Source organism: Ochlerotatus camptorhynchus, unplaced genomic scaffold (genome assembly GCF_037179485.1).
Source record: "Ochlerotatus camptorhynchus isolate MF236.1 unplaced genomic scaffold, CSIRO-AGI_Acam_v1.1 ptg000432l, whole genome shotgun sequence".
NCBI classification, from domain to species: Eukaryota; Metazoa; Arthropoda; class Insecta; order Diptera; family Culicidae; genus Ochlerotatus; species Ochlerotatus camptorhynchus.
Genome location: NW_027040918.1, coordinates 4,968,965 through 4,989,165, shown reverse-complemented (window position 1 = coordinate 4,989,165; position 20,201 = coordinate 4,968,965). Strand labels below are relative to the sequence as shown.

Sequence of the window (20,201 nt, the reverse complement as noted above, 5' to 3'; positions counted from 1 at the left end):
AGGGAAAGTCAATTGATCAAGTCAGTTGAATTCAACGTGAACGTGTAAACCATGCCATTCAACTGACTTGATCAACTCACTTGAATTGAAAAAAGTTGGACCAGGCTCAACTTTTCAAGCCAATTAAATTCAACTGAGTTGATCAAATGACTAGCCTAGTCTAAACCCAGCTTTAGAGAGGGTCTAGGATAAGAGATGAGCGGACGTGGACTGGCTGGTTTTGAGTCAAACGAACTGTCAAAGCCAGAGCCATACGAGCAGCGCCTATCTTGATTACATTGGCAATGTTGCTGACCCTCTCATAGTCTGCATGCTTCAATTAGATTTATTTTTATTGTTCGTGATGTAACCCACAATGAAAACACATCAATATTTAATGTAACATCAATTTTTATTGTAAGAGTTGTTCATTATTGTTCATGATCGAATCATGTTAACAGTACAATAAATGAAAAATACGATGAAAATCATTGTAACAACATTTTATTATGTACATTCATTGTACATCTAGGTAGCAGTTTTGCCGTTTTCGGAAGGGTACAACATTATAACAATAATTTTTATTGTCGACAATAAATACCTATTAATGTTAGAACATTGTTTCCACTGAAAATTTCACTGTAATTTTTTTCGGGACGAGCTCTTTCAGAAGATGATATATTTTGGCAAAATTAAAGAACCCAACCTAATCTTCCATCAAAAAGAGCAGAACCCCCCCCCCCCCCACCCTCCCCCTAATTCGAAACCTTGCTACGTCCATGTTCTAATTCGCAACTGTCAATGAGGCCACTTATGTATTTTAACCACAATAAATTGGTATGAATTTCATTCATTTGCCTTATGAAAAAAATGTGGACAAAAAACTAATAAAACTGAGACGACTGGAACCGAGCTATGAATGTTAAGATCACAGGTTCTGGGTCTGCAACACTAGAATATTATTGCTTAGAAGAATGAGGTGGCTAAAGGCGTATAAAAGCTATCTGATGTTAGACGAAAACCTTTTATAGCGATAAAGTTTCCCGATGAAAACAAATCACTGACACAATCACACTTTAGCAATCTCTATGGTACACTGAGGCTTAAGAATTTCATAAGGCTCGACTTTTGAACTACACATTCGAATTTCATAAGTCGCGCTTATGAAATTCATATGTGTCGTTCATAGTCGAGCCTTATGAAATTCTTAAGTGACTGTCTTGAGGGCTGTCTTGCATCAACGTAGAGAGAGCAAAGTCAGTGATGAAAAATATTGTATTAGGGTTAACTACCTCATTTCCGGCCTATTAAGCACAACCCGCACTTAGTCTTTTTTAATCTAGCGCAGTTTAGCACCAAACAGAATGTTATTATTACTGATGGCTTTCAAATTTATTTACCTTTCCGCACGTACCGCAAGATTTGAAAAAGAGAAACCAATTGTTGAGATGTTGTCAAAAGTCTAACACTGCTTCTTGACACCAAACTCGGCCTACGGATTCTAAACTCGGCCTAACGCATTGAAACGCCATCGAAACGCCAATGAATTCACATCGGCCTATCGGAGGAAGATGAAAATTGATTCGGTCGGAGCGTTTCTTTTGTTTTGGAAATAATGGATGCAAACCTTTATACCACGCGTTCTCATTGACTTCGTTCGGTAGCTTATTTACTCAAGTATCGTAACAAACGCATATTTGACTTGTTAACTCTGAAATCATGGATTTATTTGAAGTATTCTGCTCGATAGGCCCAAAATGGGCGATTAGGCTGAAGTAGTTCTCTACCCTACTATCTTCGTCGCACTCCAAGCAGCGCACGACAAATTCCGTATGAAGACAGTCCTCTTTTATTTACGTCGTGAAAAAACTAGCTCAGTATACGTTCTCTCTCTTAGATCTGTCGGTTACTCGGAGAGGATTAAAAACTGCACGTTTTAGTCAGCCGTTCCGTTTGTTTGACAAAAAATTATGATCGTTGGAAGCAACACAAAAAACTTAAAATGGGTATAAAAAACGGATTCGAACAGCAACGTTGAGATTAACAGACTTGTGTCTTTACCACTAGTCTATCAACGCTTTGGTGAATTGCCAGGGCTAAAGGAAAACAAGAAGCGCTCATAGTGTGGTTGCTAGTCTGCTCACATGCACGTTCGACGGTATTTGCTTTTTTTTGTCCATGCATAATACAAAAAAGAGAAGTGAAGGTAAAAGATGAGATAGGATTTGTTCAAAGGGATTACCGTCGGCTTCTCTTCGTCAATGACAAAGGATGTATGGAAATGATGGTGTTTGTACCACGACAATTTAGTTTTGGTTTTCGTCTTGTTACATTGTTTTTTAATGTATTTTTGTTGTTATTTTTTTCGGGGTGCTCTGAGCACAATGATATTTTTTTCGATCCCAAAGATTTTCATCTCAATGTTTAAATCGGAATTGAAAACAAAATTATAATTTCGTTGTTTAACACTTAATTAACAAATTGACAGCTCGCTCCCATACAAACACCCACCGAGGGGCGGTAAGATGATGATTTGGACCGGATGGAGTGATGGAGTGATCATCGTTTAACCGAAACTGAATTTTCTGTCAAACTTATTAGTCATATGACACCGGTGTTTTTAAATTTTTCAATCAAAAACAAGTTTCTATGTATTTCCATGTTCATTTTCACAAGCTTCGATTGCTATTTTTTTTTTAAATAATGCTGCATTTGATGAAATTATACGCTAGAGGTATTTGTAAATGATTGCGTCATGTAAGAACAAGTTTAAATCGATGTTGCCAAAATTATATTCGATTTTGACAACATAAAACTTTGAATTTTCTTTAAATATTCTTAAATAGCATTTCTTCATAGTTTTTGAACAGTTATTCCAGTTTTCAACTGATTTTTTTTAACTTTGTGAGAATTTTATCCATGTAGTCAGCTTTCAAATGTTCCCGGTACAAATAAATATAAATTAGTGATAAATTCATGGTGCCAGAATTTATTTACATAATCTCCCTAAAATGAAGAGTTTTCTAACTAATGCAAATTATTGCCAAAGAAATACTAACGATGTTGGGAATATAAAGATCTATATAATAGAAATGAATATTGTAAAGTCTTTGTACTAATGTTTTTCGTATGAAATCGAAAATTTCAACAATAAGTCAATTCAGGCTGCGATGGATGGTTTAAAAAAAACTTTTGGCAAAATGGCGGCCTTTCAATTCCATATGTTTTTTCTTCTGTCTGTTTCATTTCATCTTAGCTTTCTTCTTTGGTTATATTACACATTCTACCGGCTTGTATTCACCAGTTTTTTTAACAGGTTTGGTATTGTTACTGTAAAGTCTATTAAGTCACCCTTAAATATACTCTTAATATTTGACTACTGCTATAAATTTTCAATAAAAATTGGTCATAAGTTTATGATTTGAGTAGTTCTAAACGATTTGATGAGCGGTTATATAACGTCACGTACAACGTATTGTAGTGCAAAACTTGATAAATCTGCAATAATATAAGGGGGTTACTTTAATTTTCATTAAGTTACCGTAAAAAAACTTATTCAAAGATAGTTCAAAACCGTTGAAATGTCACTAAGAATGTGTCATTTAACCCTTTCCAGGGTAAAAAACGATATTATTTTTTTGCACATTCTTATCGAAATTTCCAGGGGTTGTTATTTATTGTAAGTATATAAACAGTGTGACACAGATGTATTCGAACACATAAAAATTATGTACTTCTTTAAGAAAGCACATTACTTCGGATTGAATATCCAGAAGTTATTCATTGAAAATTTATAGTGGAAAAATTGCACCATTCTGCATGAAGAGACAAAGTCTGAAAATTGCACCACAAAAGGTGCATTGTGAAACAAACTTCACTGACAATTTTTGGTGCATCGTTCTGGTGAATAAAGGAGCAAGCTTTATAGAAAATCTCTGGTGAAAAATTTGCATCGCATTGATAAATGAAATGAACAGAAAGTTTCTGGTGGAAATCTTGCACTGGTCTGGTAAATGGAGACACAAGCTTTATTAAAAATTAAGCTACATTGAAAATTTCTGGTGGAAAATCTGCATTCTTCTGTTGTATAGCGAAACAAACTGTAATAATAATTTCTGGTGTAAAATTTGCACCGTTTTGATGATTGGAAGGAAAAACTGAAAATTTATGGTGAAAAACCTGAAAATAGGGGCAAGCTTTAATGCAAATATTTGGTGGAAAACCTGAAACATTTTGATAATAGGAGAAGCTAGCTATATTGAAAATGTCTGGTGGTAAATGGAAAATGGAACCTTCAATGAAAATTAGTGGTGGAAAATTTACACCCTTCTGGTGACGGAGGGGCAAGCTTAATTGCAGAAAATTGGTGAAAAATAACTAAGTTTTAGTGGAACGGCAAGCTGTATTGAAAATATTGGAGGAAAATTCGAACCGTTTTTGTAAATGGAGAATTGTGAAAGCTTTATTGAATATTTATAGTACAAATTTAGCTCCTAGCTGGTATATGGGGGAAGGAAAACCTTCAATGAAAATTAGTGGTGGAAAATTTACACCCTTCTGGTGATGGAGGGGCAAGCTTAATTGCAGAAAATTGGTGTAAATTACTAGGTGTTGGTGGAAGGGCAAGTTGTATTGAAAATATTGGAGGAAAATTTGCACCGTTTTTGTAAATGGAGAATTGTGCAAGCTTTATTGAAAATTTATAGTACAAATTTAGCTCCGAGCTGGTGTATAGGGGAAGGGGAACCTTCAATGAAAATTAAGGGAGGAAAATTTACACCCTTTTGGTGATGGAGGGGGCAAGCTTAATTGCAGAAAATTGGTGAAAAATAACTAAGTGTTGGTGGACGGGCAAGCTGTATTGAAAATATTGGAGGAAAATTTGAACCGTTTTTGTAAATGGAGAATTGTGCAAGCTTTATTGAAAATTTGTAGTACAAATTTAGCTCCTAGCTGGTGTATAGGAAGAGGGGAACCTTCAATGAAAATTAGTGGTGGAAAATTTACACCCTTCTGGTGATGGAGGGACAAGTTTTTCTGAAAATGTATGGTGGAAAATTTACAGCGTTCTGGTCAAGCGTTTTGTTTTGGAAAATTGTGGTGTGAAATTTGCACCGTTAAAGTGAATAGACGGGGTTTAACTGAAAATTCCTGATGTAAAATTTGATAGTACTGTTGAATAGAACTGCAAGGTGTATTGAAAATTTATACACAGTACAAAAAAATATTATAATATCAGCCTGCGGTTGAAAGTCTCTTAAATAAACTAAATAAATCAATCAATCACTTCAGTATCACATCAAAGTGGATGCACTTCAATCCGTCGATAATCTCGGATAATATGGTGTTAAATTACTTGCCAAAAAGGACAAAATTATCATTAATACAGTGCATGAACTGACATTACGCTGCTTTTACTGCAATTGTTTATTTTTGTGACCATACAAATTTCATGGGGTTTTTGACATGATTGAAGTGCATCCTCTTGGATGTTATATTAAAATTTATTTTTTGCTGTGTAGTGTTAAATTTGCAACGTTCTGATGAATGGAGGGGCAATATTAACATTTATGGCATTATTAACATATTAACAAATGGCCTATTAAGACAAGCTTTATCGAAGATTTCTGACTGGAAATTTGCCTCATGCTGATGAACGGCGAGGAATAAAAATATTATAAATAAATATTTCTCGTGGAACAATCGCACTGAAATGGTCCATGGATGTCTAGTTTTCAGAAAATTTCTGCTGTGAAAATAGCACCGCATTGGAGCATTTTGGGAGGAGGTTAGTTTCATAGCAAATAACGGGTGCAAAAATTGGTATGAAAAAGACAAATACTCAAACTGACTCTCTCATACCATCGCAAATTCTGCACAGTGTATATACACACTATAGTAAAATGAAGCAATCGTTCTGCCCTTTTTCGGTTGCTGCGCTGTATGGAAGCAGGTTTATTTTTAGCATTTCTGTTGCCCTCCCGTTCTGAATGAAACCTTCTGCGTGTAGATTGTATCGTACCTCTCGTCACTCATTTTCCATGGGCCCAAATAGACAACTAGTGAAGACAAAAAATTTAGGATTGAGATTGAGATGTACGCTGTTCGTATCCGATGTTAGAGAACTTGCATTTCCCTTAATTATTTCGATGCCACCTTTCATCTAAGGAAACAATGAATGTTTATGTAACGAAACTGTTTTTCAGGATGAGTGAAAAAAAATAAAATCTTTTCCCTAACCCGAAACAAGAATCGAACTCGAACTTCATGATTAGTGACTCCGCACTTTTGTGCTGTGCCATACTCAACAATTAAATTAGGGGTATCCAGTAATCAATTTATATCAATATCGAATATATTCATTGCGATGGAATTGAACATGTTCAGCCCAGAAACAGACGCCACTATTTTAGCGCGAATGTTCTGCCCAGAAACAGACGCCACTATTTTAGCGCGAATGTGCTCTTCCAAGCGTTAGAAAATAGGATTGTGATTCGAGTTTTGGGGGCATCTGTTTTGTAAACAAACATTTAAATCACCGATTTCTCGCGGATTAAAGCTCAATCTTGCAATCCAACTTAACTAAAAGGATAGAGGAATGATTCCTCTATCATCTGGTTGAGTCGAATTGCAAGATTGTACTTTAATGCGCGAGTAATCGACGGTTTAATTTTTTGTTCACCAAATAGATACGCTCAAAACTCAAATCACTCCGGAGTTTCGGAGGAAATGTAACCCCCTACTTTAATTTTCATTAAGTTACCGTACAAAAACTTATACAAAGATAGATCACAACCGTTGAAACGTCACTTAGAATGTGTCATTTACCCTTTCCAGTGTAAAAATCGATATTATTTTTTTTGCACATTCTTAACGAAATTTTCAGGGGTTGTTATTTATTGTAAGCATATATACAGTGTGACACAGATGTATTCGAACAAATAAAAAATTATGTACTTCTTTAAGAAAGCACATTACTTCGGATTGAATATCCGGAAGTTATTTGTCCTTGTAAATAGAACATACATCGAAAATAAATATTAGTTATTTCTTTTAAACCCGTTTCGTATAACTGAATATCGTATATAAAACACATCTTTCACAAATGGTACGAAACATTCGTTTGTCCTGTCAACTAAAAACCGGTATTTTCGGTATTATTGTAATACATTTTTTATGTTTAACTTGGATTATCTTCAGAATGTTTAGTAAAAAAAAGTCTTGAATATAACGATCACATATCGTATTAAACCAATCAAGTTGGATAGAGAGCCGGCAAGGTGGACTTACCTCAACACGTCCGACGAACACACAAAATCTTTCAAATCAAAAGCACCCCAATCAAGCCATCCACATTTTGAGATTTTTCAAGAGTTATTCAGGTTTCTACAAGAAAATTACACGATATTTATCCAAATAACAGCTTCTATCTTGAAGTCCATAAAGTACCACAGATTAGAGTTGAAATAGTATTCAATTCCGATGGGATCATTTATTATAAACTAAAACTATGCATCATGCCGGAATTATACAGACAATAACTTGTACTATCAATTGAACACTGTTTCAACAATTGAATGGTTAGCAAAAATGTTTGCTACAAAGTATCTTATTCAGATAAAATAATCTTATTGAGCTAAAAAGAAGCTTATTCTGCTTCAAGTCAGCAAAATGTTTGTAGGATAGCAAACTCAGAACATTTGACCTTGGAAACCTACGTCAAAATATTTTCTAGCAAACCTGCAAACGAAATCAAAATAGGCTTTGCCCAATTTTATTCGCATCTTTTGAGTACCCGTTTTTGAGTCAAGTCAACTAAATTTTTAGTAACGTTTCTTCAGTTTTGAGCAATGTTTCTGCGCATATTTGAGTTACTACAATTTAAAAAAAAAATTAGTGGAATCCTGTTCACTTTTGAGAAGGTATCAATGGCCGTATAATAAGAATTTTGCATTTAAAATAAATGGAAAGAAATCGTTTTTCTTTTAAAAGACACCTCCTGATCCCGGAATTATTTAGCTCTAATCCCATATGCAACGTAGAGTTAATCAGAGCGGTTACACAAGTGAGGTATCAATTAATCGCGCTAACAGGAAAAATGACTTCATGAGCAACAATTTACATTTTTTTTATAAATGTTGCCCAGTATCGGTTTTACCGGTATTACATTTCTGAGTACAGAAAAACCGGTTTTGGGAAAACAAGCCCGGTATTACTAACCCTATTCATGAGATGTTTCTGATTATAGCTGATTTTTCAACTCAAACATTTTCAAGTCAACTTAAGTGCTTTTGTAAACAAAGAATTCAGAAGTTAATTGCCCTCGCAAACTAACATTACTAACAGTTAGAAAGAACTTTACGCTATCTGACGGTTTTGTTAGTTTTCGTGATCGAATTATCCATTTTGACAAATTAATGCTTTAAGCCATTTTGTTACAAAAATTCTTACGGCGGTTAAAAACATTTCCTCCGAAACTCCGGAGTGATTTGAGTTTTGAGCGTATCTATTTGGTGAACAAAAAATTAAACCGTCGATTACTCGCGCATTAAAGTACAATCTTGCAATTCGACTCAACCAGATGATAGAGGAATCATTCCTCTATCCTTTTAGTTAAGTTGGATTGCAAGATTGAGCTTTAATCTGCGAGAAATCGTTGATTTAAATGTTTGTTTACAAAACAGATGCCCCCAAAACTCGAATCACAATCCTATTTTCTAACGCTTGGAAGAGCACATTCGCGCTAAAATAGTGGCGTCTGTTTCTGGGCTGAACATGTTCAATTCCATCGCAATGAATATATTCGATATTGATATAAATTGATTACTGGATACCCCTAATCTAATTATTGAGTATGGCACAGCACAAAAGTGCGGAGTCACTAATCATGAAGTTTCGAGTTCGATTCTTGTTTCGGGTAAGGGAAAAGATTTTTTTTTTTTCACTCATCCTGAAAAACAGTTTCGTTACATAAACATTCATTGTTTCCTTAGATGAAAGGTGGCATCGAAATAATTAAGGGAAATGCAAGTTCTCTAACATCGGATACGAACAGCGTACATCTCAATCTCAATCCTAAATTTTTTGTCTGCACTAGTTGTCTATTTGGGCCCATGGAAAATGAGTGACGAGAGGTACGATACAATCTACACGCAGAAGGTTTCATTCAGAACGGGAGGGCAACAGAAATGCTAAAAATAAACCTGCTTCCATACAGCGCAGCAACCGAAAAAGGGCAGAACGATTGCTTCATTTTACTATAGTGTGTATATACACTGTGCAGAATTTGCGATGGTATGAGAGAGTCAGTTTGAGTATTTGTCTTTTTCATACCAATTTTTGCACCCGTTATTTGCTATGAAACTAACCTCCTCCCAAAATGCTCCAATGCGGTGCTATTTTCACAGCAGAAATTTTCTGAAAACTAGACATCCATGGACCATTTCAGTGCGATTGTTCCACGAGAAATATTTATTTATAATATTTTTATTCCTCGCCGTTCATCAGCATGAGGCAAATTTCCAGTCAGAAATCTTCGATAAAGCTTGTCTTAATAGGCCATTTGTTAATATGTTAATAATGCCATAAATGTTAATATTGCCCCTCCATTCATCAGAACGTTGCAAATTTAACACTACACAGCAAAAAATAAATTTTTAATATAACATCCAAGAGGATGCACTTCAATCATGTCAAAAACCCCATGAAATTTGTATGGTCACAAAAATAAACAATTGCAGTAAAAGCAGCGTAATGTCAGTTCATGCACTGTATTAATGATAATTTTGTCATTTTTGGCAAGTAATTTAACACCATATTATCCGAGATTATCGACGGATTGAAGTGCATCCACTTTGATGTGATACTGAAGTGATTGATTGATTTATTTTGTTTATTTAAGAGACTTTCAACCGCAGGCTGATATTATAATATTTTTTTTTGCTGTGTATAAATTTTCAATACACCTTGCAGTTCTATTCAGCAGTACTATTAAATTTAACATCAGGAATTTTCAGTTAAACCCCGTCCATTCACTTTAACGGTGCAAATTTCACACCACAATTTTCCAAAACAAAAAGCTTGCCCCTCCATTGACCAGAACGCTGTAAATTTTCTACCATAAATTTTCAGAAAAACTTGTCCCTCCATCACCAGAAGGGTGTAAATTTTCCACCACTAATTTTCATTGAAGGCTTCCCTCCTCCTATACACCAGCTCGGAGCTAAATTTGTACTACAAATTTTCAATAAAGCTTGCACAATTCTCCATTTACAAAAACGGTGCAAATTTTCCTCCAATATTTTCAATACTTGCCCTTCGATTCACCAGCACTTAGTAATTTACACCAATTTTCTGCAATTAAGCTTGCCCCTCCATCACCAGAAGGGTGTAAATTTTCCACCACTAATTTTCATTGAAGGTTTCCCTCCTCCTAAACACCAGCTCGGAGCTAAATTTGTACTATAAATTTTCAATAATTTTATTTAAAATCAAATTCAATTAAAGACCCCTAGCGCCCTCTGTAACAGCAGAGATATTTGAAATCACACATCCAATTTCCCCATTTTTCAAACGCCCTCCACGAGCATGCTCATCATCAAAATAAACACAAAAAATTAAATTCAATTAAAGACCCCTACCGCCCCCTGATACAAACCAACAATTCCAATTTCAGGAAACAAAAATTAAAAAATAAAATCAAACTCAACTAAAGACCCCTAGCGCAAACAAACTATTCTAATTTTATTAAACATTCTAACAGCATCCAGAAGCATGAATGTCATCAAAGTAAAAAAATATATAAAATTTAATCAAATACCCCTGGTGCCCTCCTGTTGAATCACACTTTCAAATTCCTTATTTTCCAAACGCCTTGCTGTTTTATGACATGAGTATCATCGAAGTAAAAACAAATTAAATTTAAATTAGATACTCCTAGAGAGGGCGCTGTTGCTTGTTGTAATTTAAAAATAAAATCATCTTTTTTAATTCCTCCGTCGAATTTGCTTTTGCTTAACAATTAGAAAATAAATCAAGTTTTTAAAGATCGTTTTGTGTGGAGGCATTTAAACTAATCTAACAATTTTGTTAAACTCTTCATGATTGCCTACGGCGGCTGTCTCAGAGAACTTAAATTTTTTTTGTTCACCTTGCTGATACATCACAAGAAAGGTGTGTGTTATGTTTATGGACTTTTGATTTTTTTATTATGTGTATGAAAACAATAAGAGGGCGTTAACAGTAAAGGTCTAGCATGAGGAGCATCAGGAGGGCGCATAAGGTATGAAACACAAATCATTTGGGGGGGGCCATGGCCCCCCCTGGCCCCCCCTTGCGCACGCCTGTGTCCTGTGTCCAATTGTAATCGTAGAGGAACGTTGTTGACCTGGAGCTCGACGAATTTTCTACCCTGACTGATGTTGTGGATGGTCACGGTCTTCGTCGACGGCCGCTTCTTCTTCTTCGATGCAGTGTGTATCGATGCGTTAGACGAAGCCTTCGATTGGAAACAGGCACAATAGCCCTCGCGGTGCCCAACCTTACCGCACTCGTTGCATTTGTGGTAGCGGAATCGGCAGTCCGCACGACCAGCAGGGAGTTTTTGGTTGCTTGCGTTGATAGGGATGGAACGAATTCGATACTACTGACTGATGTCTCGACTTCGGCCACTTATTGTAAGCAACGGCATTCACCACGGACGACGGATTCTCGACTAGGATGCTGTCCTGATTTAGGTTGACAATTCTGTTACACTGCTCCACGACTTGCTGTAGCGTAAGATCGACGGATTCGTTCAACTTGTTGATAAGTCGAATTCGGATTTCAGCATCCTGCTTTCCCTTTAGACCGCAGACGTAAATCAGGAATTTTAATTACTCTTCAGTCAATTCCGAAAGCCTGAAATCGACGCAAACCTTGCATGAGTATGCCAGGTAATCATCACCGTTCTCCTTTGCGAGTTGAAGGCAATTGAATCGGCGGCGAAAAGCAGATACTGTGGCTCCGAATAGAGACTTTAACTTTTCGACGGTCTCTTTGAAACAGAACTCACGAGAAAGCTTCGGGAGTATGAAGCTATTACAGCGCACGTGATTGGGTCACCGGATTTGGGTGGGCTTAGCTTTCGCAGAAGCAGCCGTACTTTTGCCGCGTCATCGAGCTTTCTAGCGTCTTTATCAAAGGGATCGACGTATCTAGAAAATCATGCGTCGAACATGTGACCATTGTCCTTGTCATACACGAACTCCGCCATGTTACTCGATAACGAGTCCAGCACTCTTTCATCGGGGGAGAGATTCCTGATGGCAACTTGGTTGGCGGCCAGCTGTTGTTTCATTTGCGCCATCAACATCTGCTGATTCGTGAAGATCTGCATCACCTGATCCTGAATGTTCGGTAGTTGTGGCATCTGTCCGGCACCTGGATTCGGCGGCTCACCATTGTTCTGCGCCATCATGGTGTTCTATGCACGATTTTTAGTTGAGCTTTTCGAATCGGTCGCAGATTATGCACGAGTACGGATTTCCGGATAAACTGACGCGATTGGTCAAGGCGACGATGGATCGAGTGATGTGCGTTGTTCGAGTATCGGGGACACTCTCGAGTCCCTTTGAATCTCGAAGGGGGTTACGGCAGGGTGATGGACTTTCGTGTCTGCTGTTCAACATCGCGTTAGAAGGTGTGATCAGAAGAGCTGGGATAGACACGAATGGCACGATATTCAGGAATTCCATCCAGCTCCTTGGTTTCGCCGATGACATTGACATTATGGCACGGAACTTTGAGATGATGGCGGAAACGTACATCAGACTGAAGGCTGAAGCTAGACGGATCGGACTTGCCATCAACGCATCAAAGACAAAATACATGAAAGCAAGAGGTTCTAGGGAAGACAATGTTAGCCTCCCACCCCGAGTCAAAAAGACGGTGACGAAATCGAGGTGGTCGATGAGTTCGTGTATTTGGGCTCACTGGTGACCGCCGAAAATGATACCAGCAGAGAAATTCAAAGACGCATTATGGCAGGGAATCGTGCCTACTTTGGACTCCGGAGGACGCTCCGTTCGAATAAAATTCGCAGCCGCACGAAGTTGACTGTCTACAAGACGCTGATTAGACCAGTGCTCCTTTACGGCCACGAGACCTGGACTATGCTCGTGGAGGACCAACGCGCCCTTGGTGTTTTCGAACTGAAGGTGTTGCGTACCATCTACGGTGGAGTGCAGATGGATGACGGAACGTGGAGGAGGCGAATGAACCACGAATTGCACCAGCTGCTGGAAGAACCATCCATCGTCCACATTGCAAAAATTGGGCGACTACGGTGGACTGGGCACGTCGTAAGAATGCCGCACGACGACCCAGTGAAAATGGTTCTAGAAAGCGACCCAACAGGAACAAGAAGAAGACGCGCGCAGCGGGCAAGGTGGATCGACCAAGTAGAAGGTGACCTGCGGACCCTTCGCAGACTACGAGGCTGGCGAACTGTGGCCATGGATCGAGTAGAGTGGAGACGACTTCTTCGGACAGCAGAGGACAACTAGGCCTTAGCCTGATTGGTAAGGTAAGTAACTATCCAAATTGTTCATCCATGAGCCCCTCGAAAATAAATCTGCAATGTCAGAAATGTCGTGGTGGGCTACAGCCCAACTAAAAGGAGCCAAACTAAAACGTAGCCCACTTAAATATAGCCCAACGAGCGAAATTTGACTGTAAATAAAAACTACTTTGACCCGCTCCACCTACTTTTGGTTTGCTGCACTATATTTAGTTCTGAGATGAGTGAAAAGAACTTAGTTTTCGGTACTTTTTTCTTGCCGAGTAGAACAAAAGTGATTCAGAATGCACACGACTACTAAGGCTGTGTTCCATTTGGTGAATCTACACTTAAATTTGACGCATGGAAAATTTTCAAATAAACCTGCTATTGTACCAGACTTATTTCTGACAGACCAGGAGTACATTTTGACAAACACTTTCTCGAAAATCAGACGATCAACAACAGAGGGATTTTCGAACATCACAATTTATTTTCGAACAGTCAAATTTAAGTGAAAATTCACCAAATGGTACACAGCCTATGCACAGACAAACAGACATAACACATTAAATATCTCTCACTGTAAAACATCGTCGCTAAAACATCACCACCATCTGTTGAGTACACTGTGGTGGGTAATACGCTGAACAGATGGCGGTAGTGTGTAAATGTCAAACGCAAGGTAATTGACTATGCGTGTCACAGGTGCCGGTACTACCAACAAGGATACTTTTAAATTGACCGTAAAATGGTTGTTCGATGAACATCTTTCGAGTGCTATGTCTGTTTGTCTGTGGCGTAAGTATAGCTCCGAAAGTTGGGTGAACATGTTTGGAACCTAATTATGAATAATAAAAGAACTGATTTTCTAATTTTTAGCATTTATTCAATATCCGCCCTGGTTCATAAATAACCATTAGAAATTAAGCGATCGTTTCAGCCTCTGGTGGTGAATAAGGGAACCACCAAAAGAGTGATGAGGGCTTAAGTTTTCGAGGAAAATGTTTTTACCTTTTCTGATTAATTTATCCATCGCAGGTGCTTGTAATCATCATGCACATGGAATATTTTGTATTCTGTATCGATTTTGGAGTGATCCGGCTGGTGCTTCGACATATTTTTGTTAAGAAAAGTGAAAATTTATAAAACTACCCCAGCGGTTATGATTTTCCGGATTTTTAATGTGGTGCTATTTGAGCTGTAAAACCGTTCAAATATGTGAAAAATAATAAAATAAGACACTTACCGATGAAAATATGCAAGATACGCATAACAATATGCGTTAATTTGAGATGTAAAAATTGTAATTTTGATGTAAACAAACGGTTTGGTTAACGTTTCCTCTCGTAATCGCCTAGCGCACTCTACGTTGGTGGTGCATAGAAACAGCCTATTCCGTTAATTCCACTTGCACCAATATGATGAGGTATCCCGCCATAGTGGCAACTGCCTGCAAAATAGATGTTGATAAACGTCAGGTAGCATCAGTCAATCAGCTAATCAGCTAGTGTCATACATTGTAGATGAGCGACATATCAATGGTGAAGAATCCAAAAATTTCAATCTTGAAATGATGATGCAACAATTCTAGCGAAAATAGTTCAATCTGAAACAAGACGGCCTTGTTGAAATCGTTTTCTTTTGTCATCCTACGTGTCTTACACTGAGATCAACTTCTTCATCAACTTCGGATTCAAGGAACTCGTTTAGTAAAACGCCCGTCCGCTCGGCCTGGAAAAAAGAATCTTATTTTTGTGATGATAATTGGGATGAAAGCTTACCCTCCTGTTCAATTGTTCACAGAAAGAAGCTGTGTAGTAGAACCGGTATGTTATACTGGATACGAAAATCACTGAACCAATGTTAGCGCTGTAGTTGAAATCGTGGCCATTCCGCAGGTCAAGTACGAAAGACGTGAAGGTGTAGAAGATCTACTAAGAATGTTTTTGGTTATTTAATTTTCCAAATTGACGAGCCTATATAAACTGACCACAATGATGACAATCAAAAAATCGAACAGCATTTTTAAAAGCATCGGAAGCTGAAATATCTCCGTGATTTGTTCTAAAGTTTTGCTAGTTAGTCGGTGTAGATAGCAGAGTTGATTCACTTCCTGAGTCACATTCCGGCATACCTGCGACTTTTTAGCTTTGTGTCTATCCCAGTAGGTTACGTTTTTATCAAAATCACTCAGCAACCCAACGGCATGGACGACTCGATGGTTCACGTTTCTGTACAGCATTGATCCCAAGATGACAAAACTTTCGAACAAACAATTGCTAATGATCATCAGTATTTCGCCCGCCGTATATAGTGCCCATACCAACGGTGTATTGACTACTGCAAATGTTAGCATAAGGCCGTTTGACAGCAGGTAAAGACAAGTGTCGGCCAAAAGTATTTTTCGTCGAAATTTTCTAAGTAGTTTATAATCCAAACTGGTTTTTTCGTTGATTAGTTCGGAGTATAAAAAGTAGAATTGGTTTAGATTGACTGCAAATTGTTTCAGCTGCAGTCAAATTGAAAGGTAGCATGACGTTACGCTGTAGTAGGTGAGTGCTGCTTGTGTGATTTCTAGTGTATCGTCGAGCTTTACAAAATTTAATGCTTCCGTTAAAAAAATGTAATAGGCGCAAGGTGGAATGCAAATAGCTAAGGTTAGTAAGATGATTGTCCAAAGCAGAAGCCACTTGGATGGCATAAATATTTTCCTGTGAGTATCACAAATGAACGGTAGGTGGCCAGATAATCGAAACAAGTTAAACAGTACAGTCCAAAACAAATTCCGATCGATAGTCATGTCTACTACGGGATGATTGTAGAGTCAAACTAATTGTATTAATCACTACTCCCTCAGCCGGAATCGAAAGAAGATTGACAGTGGCGAAATATATCGTTGTGTCATGTGTCTTTGAAAGTGAAAATATGACGCATTGATAGGTTTGGACAGGTCAACCTACTATCGTGTCACAGATCTACGATTTATGTTGATTAGTAATCAGTTAATGATTTGTTTTTTGTCAATATTTGTTAGCCTCTGAGTGCTCTCACTTTATTACTACAATGTCCCAGGTCCTTGGTCTAAAGCCACGGGGACCAGACGGGGTGGGCTATCCATCAGCCTCTTTTTCGGCGACTAACTCGAGCTTGAGAGACGGAGCTCCCAAGGTCGGCTCCGGACAAATAGGGGACACTGATCAGCAAGTTCAAATACGGTCACATACTCTTTCACTAGTTATGTTTTATTTACCAAAACCTACTTACAATTTCTGGGCATGTATGTTTGTTTTTTTGGCAAGAAGGAAACCTTCAAAAGGCCATCATGCCACCGCTTGACGACCGGGGGCACGGTCGCGGTGACACGGTGTGTGGGATTCTTACCGCACTAAAACCTCCTTGGACGTCTTGCTCTTTTCCTCCCCGGAACCACTTGTCGTATTACTTCGGAGGGGGCTGTGCATTACGCACCTCACTTTACCTCAGCTAACTGGTGCTTCCACTTCGCTGATCGTCTCTCCAATTTGTGAGCCATTTAGCTCCCAGCGTCGCGTTCTACTCGGTTAACTCCGGTGGTGGATTCAGCCTACTCTGACGGAGAGTTCTCCCGGCTTCGGATTTCACTTCACACTTGTGTGAGCACATTACTACTTTCTGGTTGGCCTTCTCGCCATTTTCGCTGCAGCGCTGACATGATCTGCGTTACTGCTCTGCTGACGGCGTTAAAGGTGCCCTCCTTTCGACACATTTCTTCGAAGAAGTTCTCCGCGCTAAGGGCGAGCATATCCTCTCGCACAGCATCAAATCTAAGACATTCGAAGACCACGTGCTCTGGTGATTCTTCCTCATTCCCTCACTCCGGACAGAAGGGTGACGTTGTGTGTCCGAACCGATGCAGGTAATTCCTCAAGCAGCCATGACCAGACAGGAACTGGGTCAAGTGGAAGATGACTTCTCCATGCTTCCTGTTCACCCAGGACGAAAGAATCGGTATTAGCCTGTGTGTCCATCTACCGTTCACTACTGCATCCCACTCCTGCTGCCACATAGCCATCGACACCGTTCTCTCCATTTTTCGTACTCCTCTGGTTTCTCTCGTTATATAGCACTCGTAGTCCGCCGCCAAGGTTATTGCGATTGGGATCATACCGGCGATAGCGCATACTGCCTCCGTCGAAATGGTTCTGCACGCACTCACGACTCGCATGGCTATGAGTCGGAACGTACTGCTTAAATTCCTTTGATTCTGCTTCGTTTTCAGCGCTTCAATCCAGGTTGGACCTCCGTACCTTAGTATCGATGAGGACACACTGGCCAGAAGACGCCCTTTGCTGCTGCTTAGACCAGAATTGTTCGGCATATTCGATGTGGCTATTAAAGTTTAGCCGGTCGTCGATCATCACTCCCAGATACTTCAGCACGCGCTTCGAAACAATGGTGTGCTCTCCAACGGTGATTTCTGCCCGCTGCACTGCTTTGCAGTTACTGACCAACATCACTTCTGTTTTGTGGTGGGCTATCTGCAGCTTCACTACTTGCATCCAGTTACCAATCGTATCTATCGCCTCGGCCGCCAAAATTTCCATTTATAAATGCGTCTCACCGGCTACCGTCAAGACGACATCGTCCGCAAAGCCAACGATCTCAACACCTTTGGGCAGCTTGAACGTCAGAACGCCATTGTACATTCCGTTCCACAGTGTGGGACCTAGAATGGAGCCTTGTGGAACTCCCGCCGTGATTCTAAGCGATTTCTACCCCGTGTCTGTCACGTAGACCAGGACCCGGTTCTGGAAGTAACTACTTAGAATCCTGCAGAGGTAGTCTGGAACCCTCGTTCTATGGAGCGTCCTGGCGCTATTGAATGCATTCTTCACATCAATCGTAATCACGCCGCAGTATCGATTTCCTCTCCGCTTCTGTTTGGAAGCTTTCTCGGCTCTGTCAATCACTGTCCAAATTGCATCCACCGTCGATCTCCCTATACGGAATCCGAACTGCCTCTCCGAAAATCCATGTTCACTCTCCGTGCATTTCGTCAGCCTGTTCAGGATGATCCTCTCCAAGAGCTTTCCGACAGTATCCAGCAAGCATATTGGCCTATACGATGCAGGATCCCCCGGCGGTTTTCCGGGCTTCGGCAACAGCACAAGCTTTTGTACCTTCCAACTATCAGGGAACTGACCCTCGTCCAGACATTTCTGCAGCACCATCCTGAACATGCCCGGGAACGTCTGGATCGCCGCCTTCAACACCACGTTGGGAATTCCATCCGGGCCGGGAGCTTTATTTGCCTTCAACCCTTTCGCTGCTGCTATGAGTTCCTCGTTGGAGACTTGTTCAACGTTGTCTTCATCTTTCTCGCCATATGGTATAGGTGGCCAGGTCGTTGGGTCATGCTGTCCCTCCACGATGACTTTCAGCTTGTTGGGACACATTTCAACCGGCATCGTTGGACCTATGATCTTCGCCATCGCGACTCGGTATGCGTTGCCCCAGGTGTTGGCATCGGCGTCACGGCACAGCTCCTTGAAACTATTTGACTTGCTCAGCTTTATCATTCGTTTCAGTGCAGCCCTGGCCTCTCGGAACACCACCCTGCGCTCCGCTTTGTCTGCTTCCGTTCTTGCTCTTTGAGCGCGCCTTCTGGCTAGAAGACAACTAGCACGGAGGGTGCTAATTTCCTCGTTCCACAAGTAAGCAGGATGCCGCCTGTTCGTTGGTTCCAGTTTTCTCGGCATAGTTGGGTCACATGCCCTTGCTAATGATTCAGTCAACTCGTTCGCGCTTAGGCCTGGGATGCTGCTGTCTACCCTTAGAGCTTCGATGAAGAGATCTTTATTGAATGCCTTCGTCTTCCACTTCCGCTCGCTTACTTTCGTCCTCCGCATTTCCACCGGTGTCCGTTCGCCGATACTGTACCGGATCGCCTGATGGTCACTATGGATGTACTCTTCGCACACTCTCCATTTCATATTTGCCATTAGCGACGTACTGCAGAAAGTGACGTCAATAATGGATTCCCTACCATCTTTACGGAAGGTACTGATGGTTCCTAAGTTGGCCAGACTGACGTTCAACTTTGCCAGAGCTTCCAGCAGGCTATACCCTCTTGCGTTGGTACACCTGCTCCCCTAATCCACTGCCCAAGCATTGAAATCTCCTGCGTTGACAACTGGTCTCCGTCCAATGAGCTCTCCGGTGAGCCCATCTAGCATCTGGTGGAACTGCTCAATTGTCCATCTCCGGGGTGCATAGCAACTACATACATAGATTCCATTGATTTTGGTGATCACGAAACCTTCGTATGAGCCCGCCACCACTTGTTGAATGGGATACTTGCCCATGACTTGTATGGCCGCCATTCCTGCTCTATCCGCAACCCAGTTACCATTATCGAGAGGGACTCGATATGGCTCTGCAATGATTGTTTTCGTTTTGCAGTTTCTCGCCTGGTGACCGAAGCCCATGCATTTTTGCGAAAAATTGTCAAGTTTTAACCACTTATAGCTCTGTCAATAGCGGATGGACTTTAATTTTAAACAAGCCCATCGATTGAAAAAAAAAATGCTAAGCTGAAGTCAGTATTGAAAATTATACAAATGTACAACTGTCAAAACTATCAAAAGTGCTTTCCCTAAAACAGTTTTCAAAATCAAATTCCATGCGATCTCGCCGAACATAG

At 39.8% G+C, this 20,201-nt stretch overlaps 2 protein-coding genes across 2 annotated transcripts in view; both read right to left on the bottom strand.

The window, feature by feature from the left end:
- LOC135711377 (nuclear pore complex protein Nup88-like) overlaps nucleotides 1-20,201 on the bottom strand; it is a 489,612-nt gene that overhangs the window by 49,028 nt on the left and 420,383 nt on the right. The gene's annotated exons all lie outside the window — the stretch shown is intronic.
- On the bottom strand, nucleotides 14,910-19,077 carry LOC135711436 (gustatory receptor for bitter taste 66a-like). Its single transcript, XM_065234304.1, has 6 exons — nucleotides 18,818-19,077; nucleotides 15,510-15,750; nucleotides 15,301-15,450; nucleotides 15,182-15,250; nucleotides 15,036-15,125; nucleotides 14,910-14,969 (listed from the first exon to the last, which is right to left on the bottom strand). The coding sequence occupies exons 1-6, from the start codon at nucleotides 19,075-19,077 to the stop codon at nucleotides 14,910-14,912; spliced, it is 870 nt and encodes a 289-aa protein (XP_065090376.1).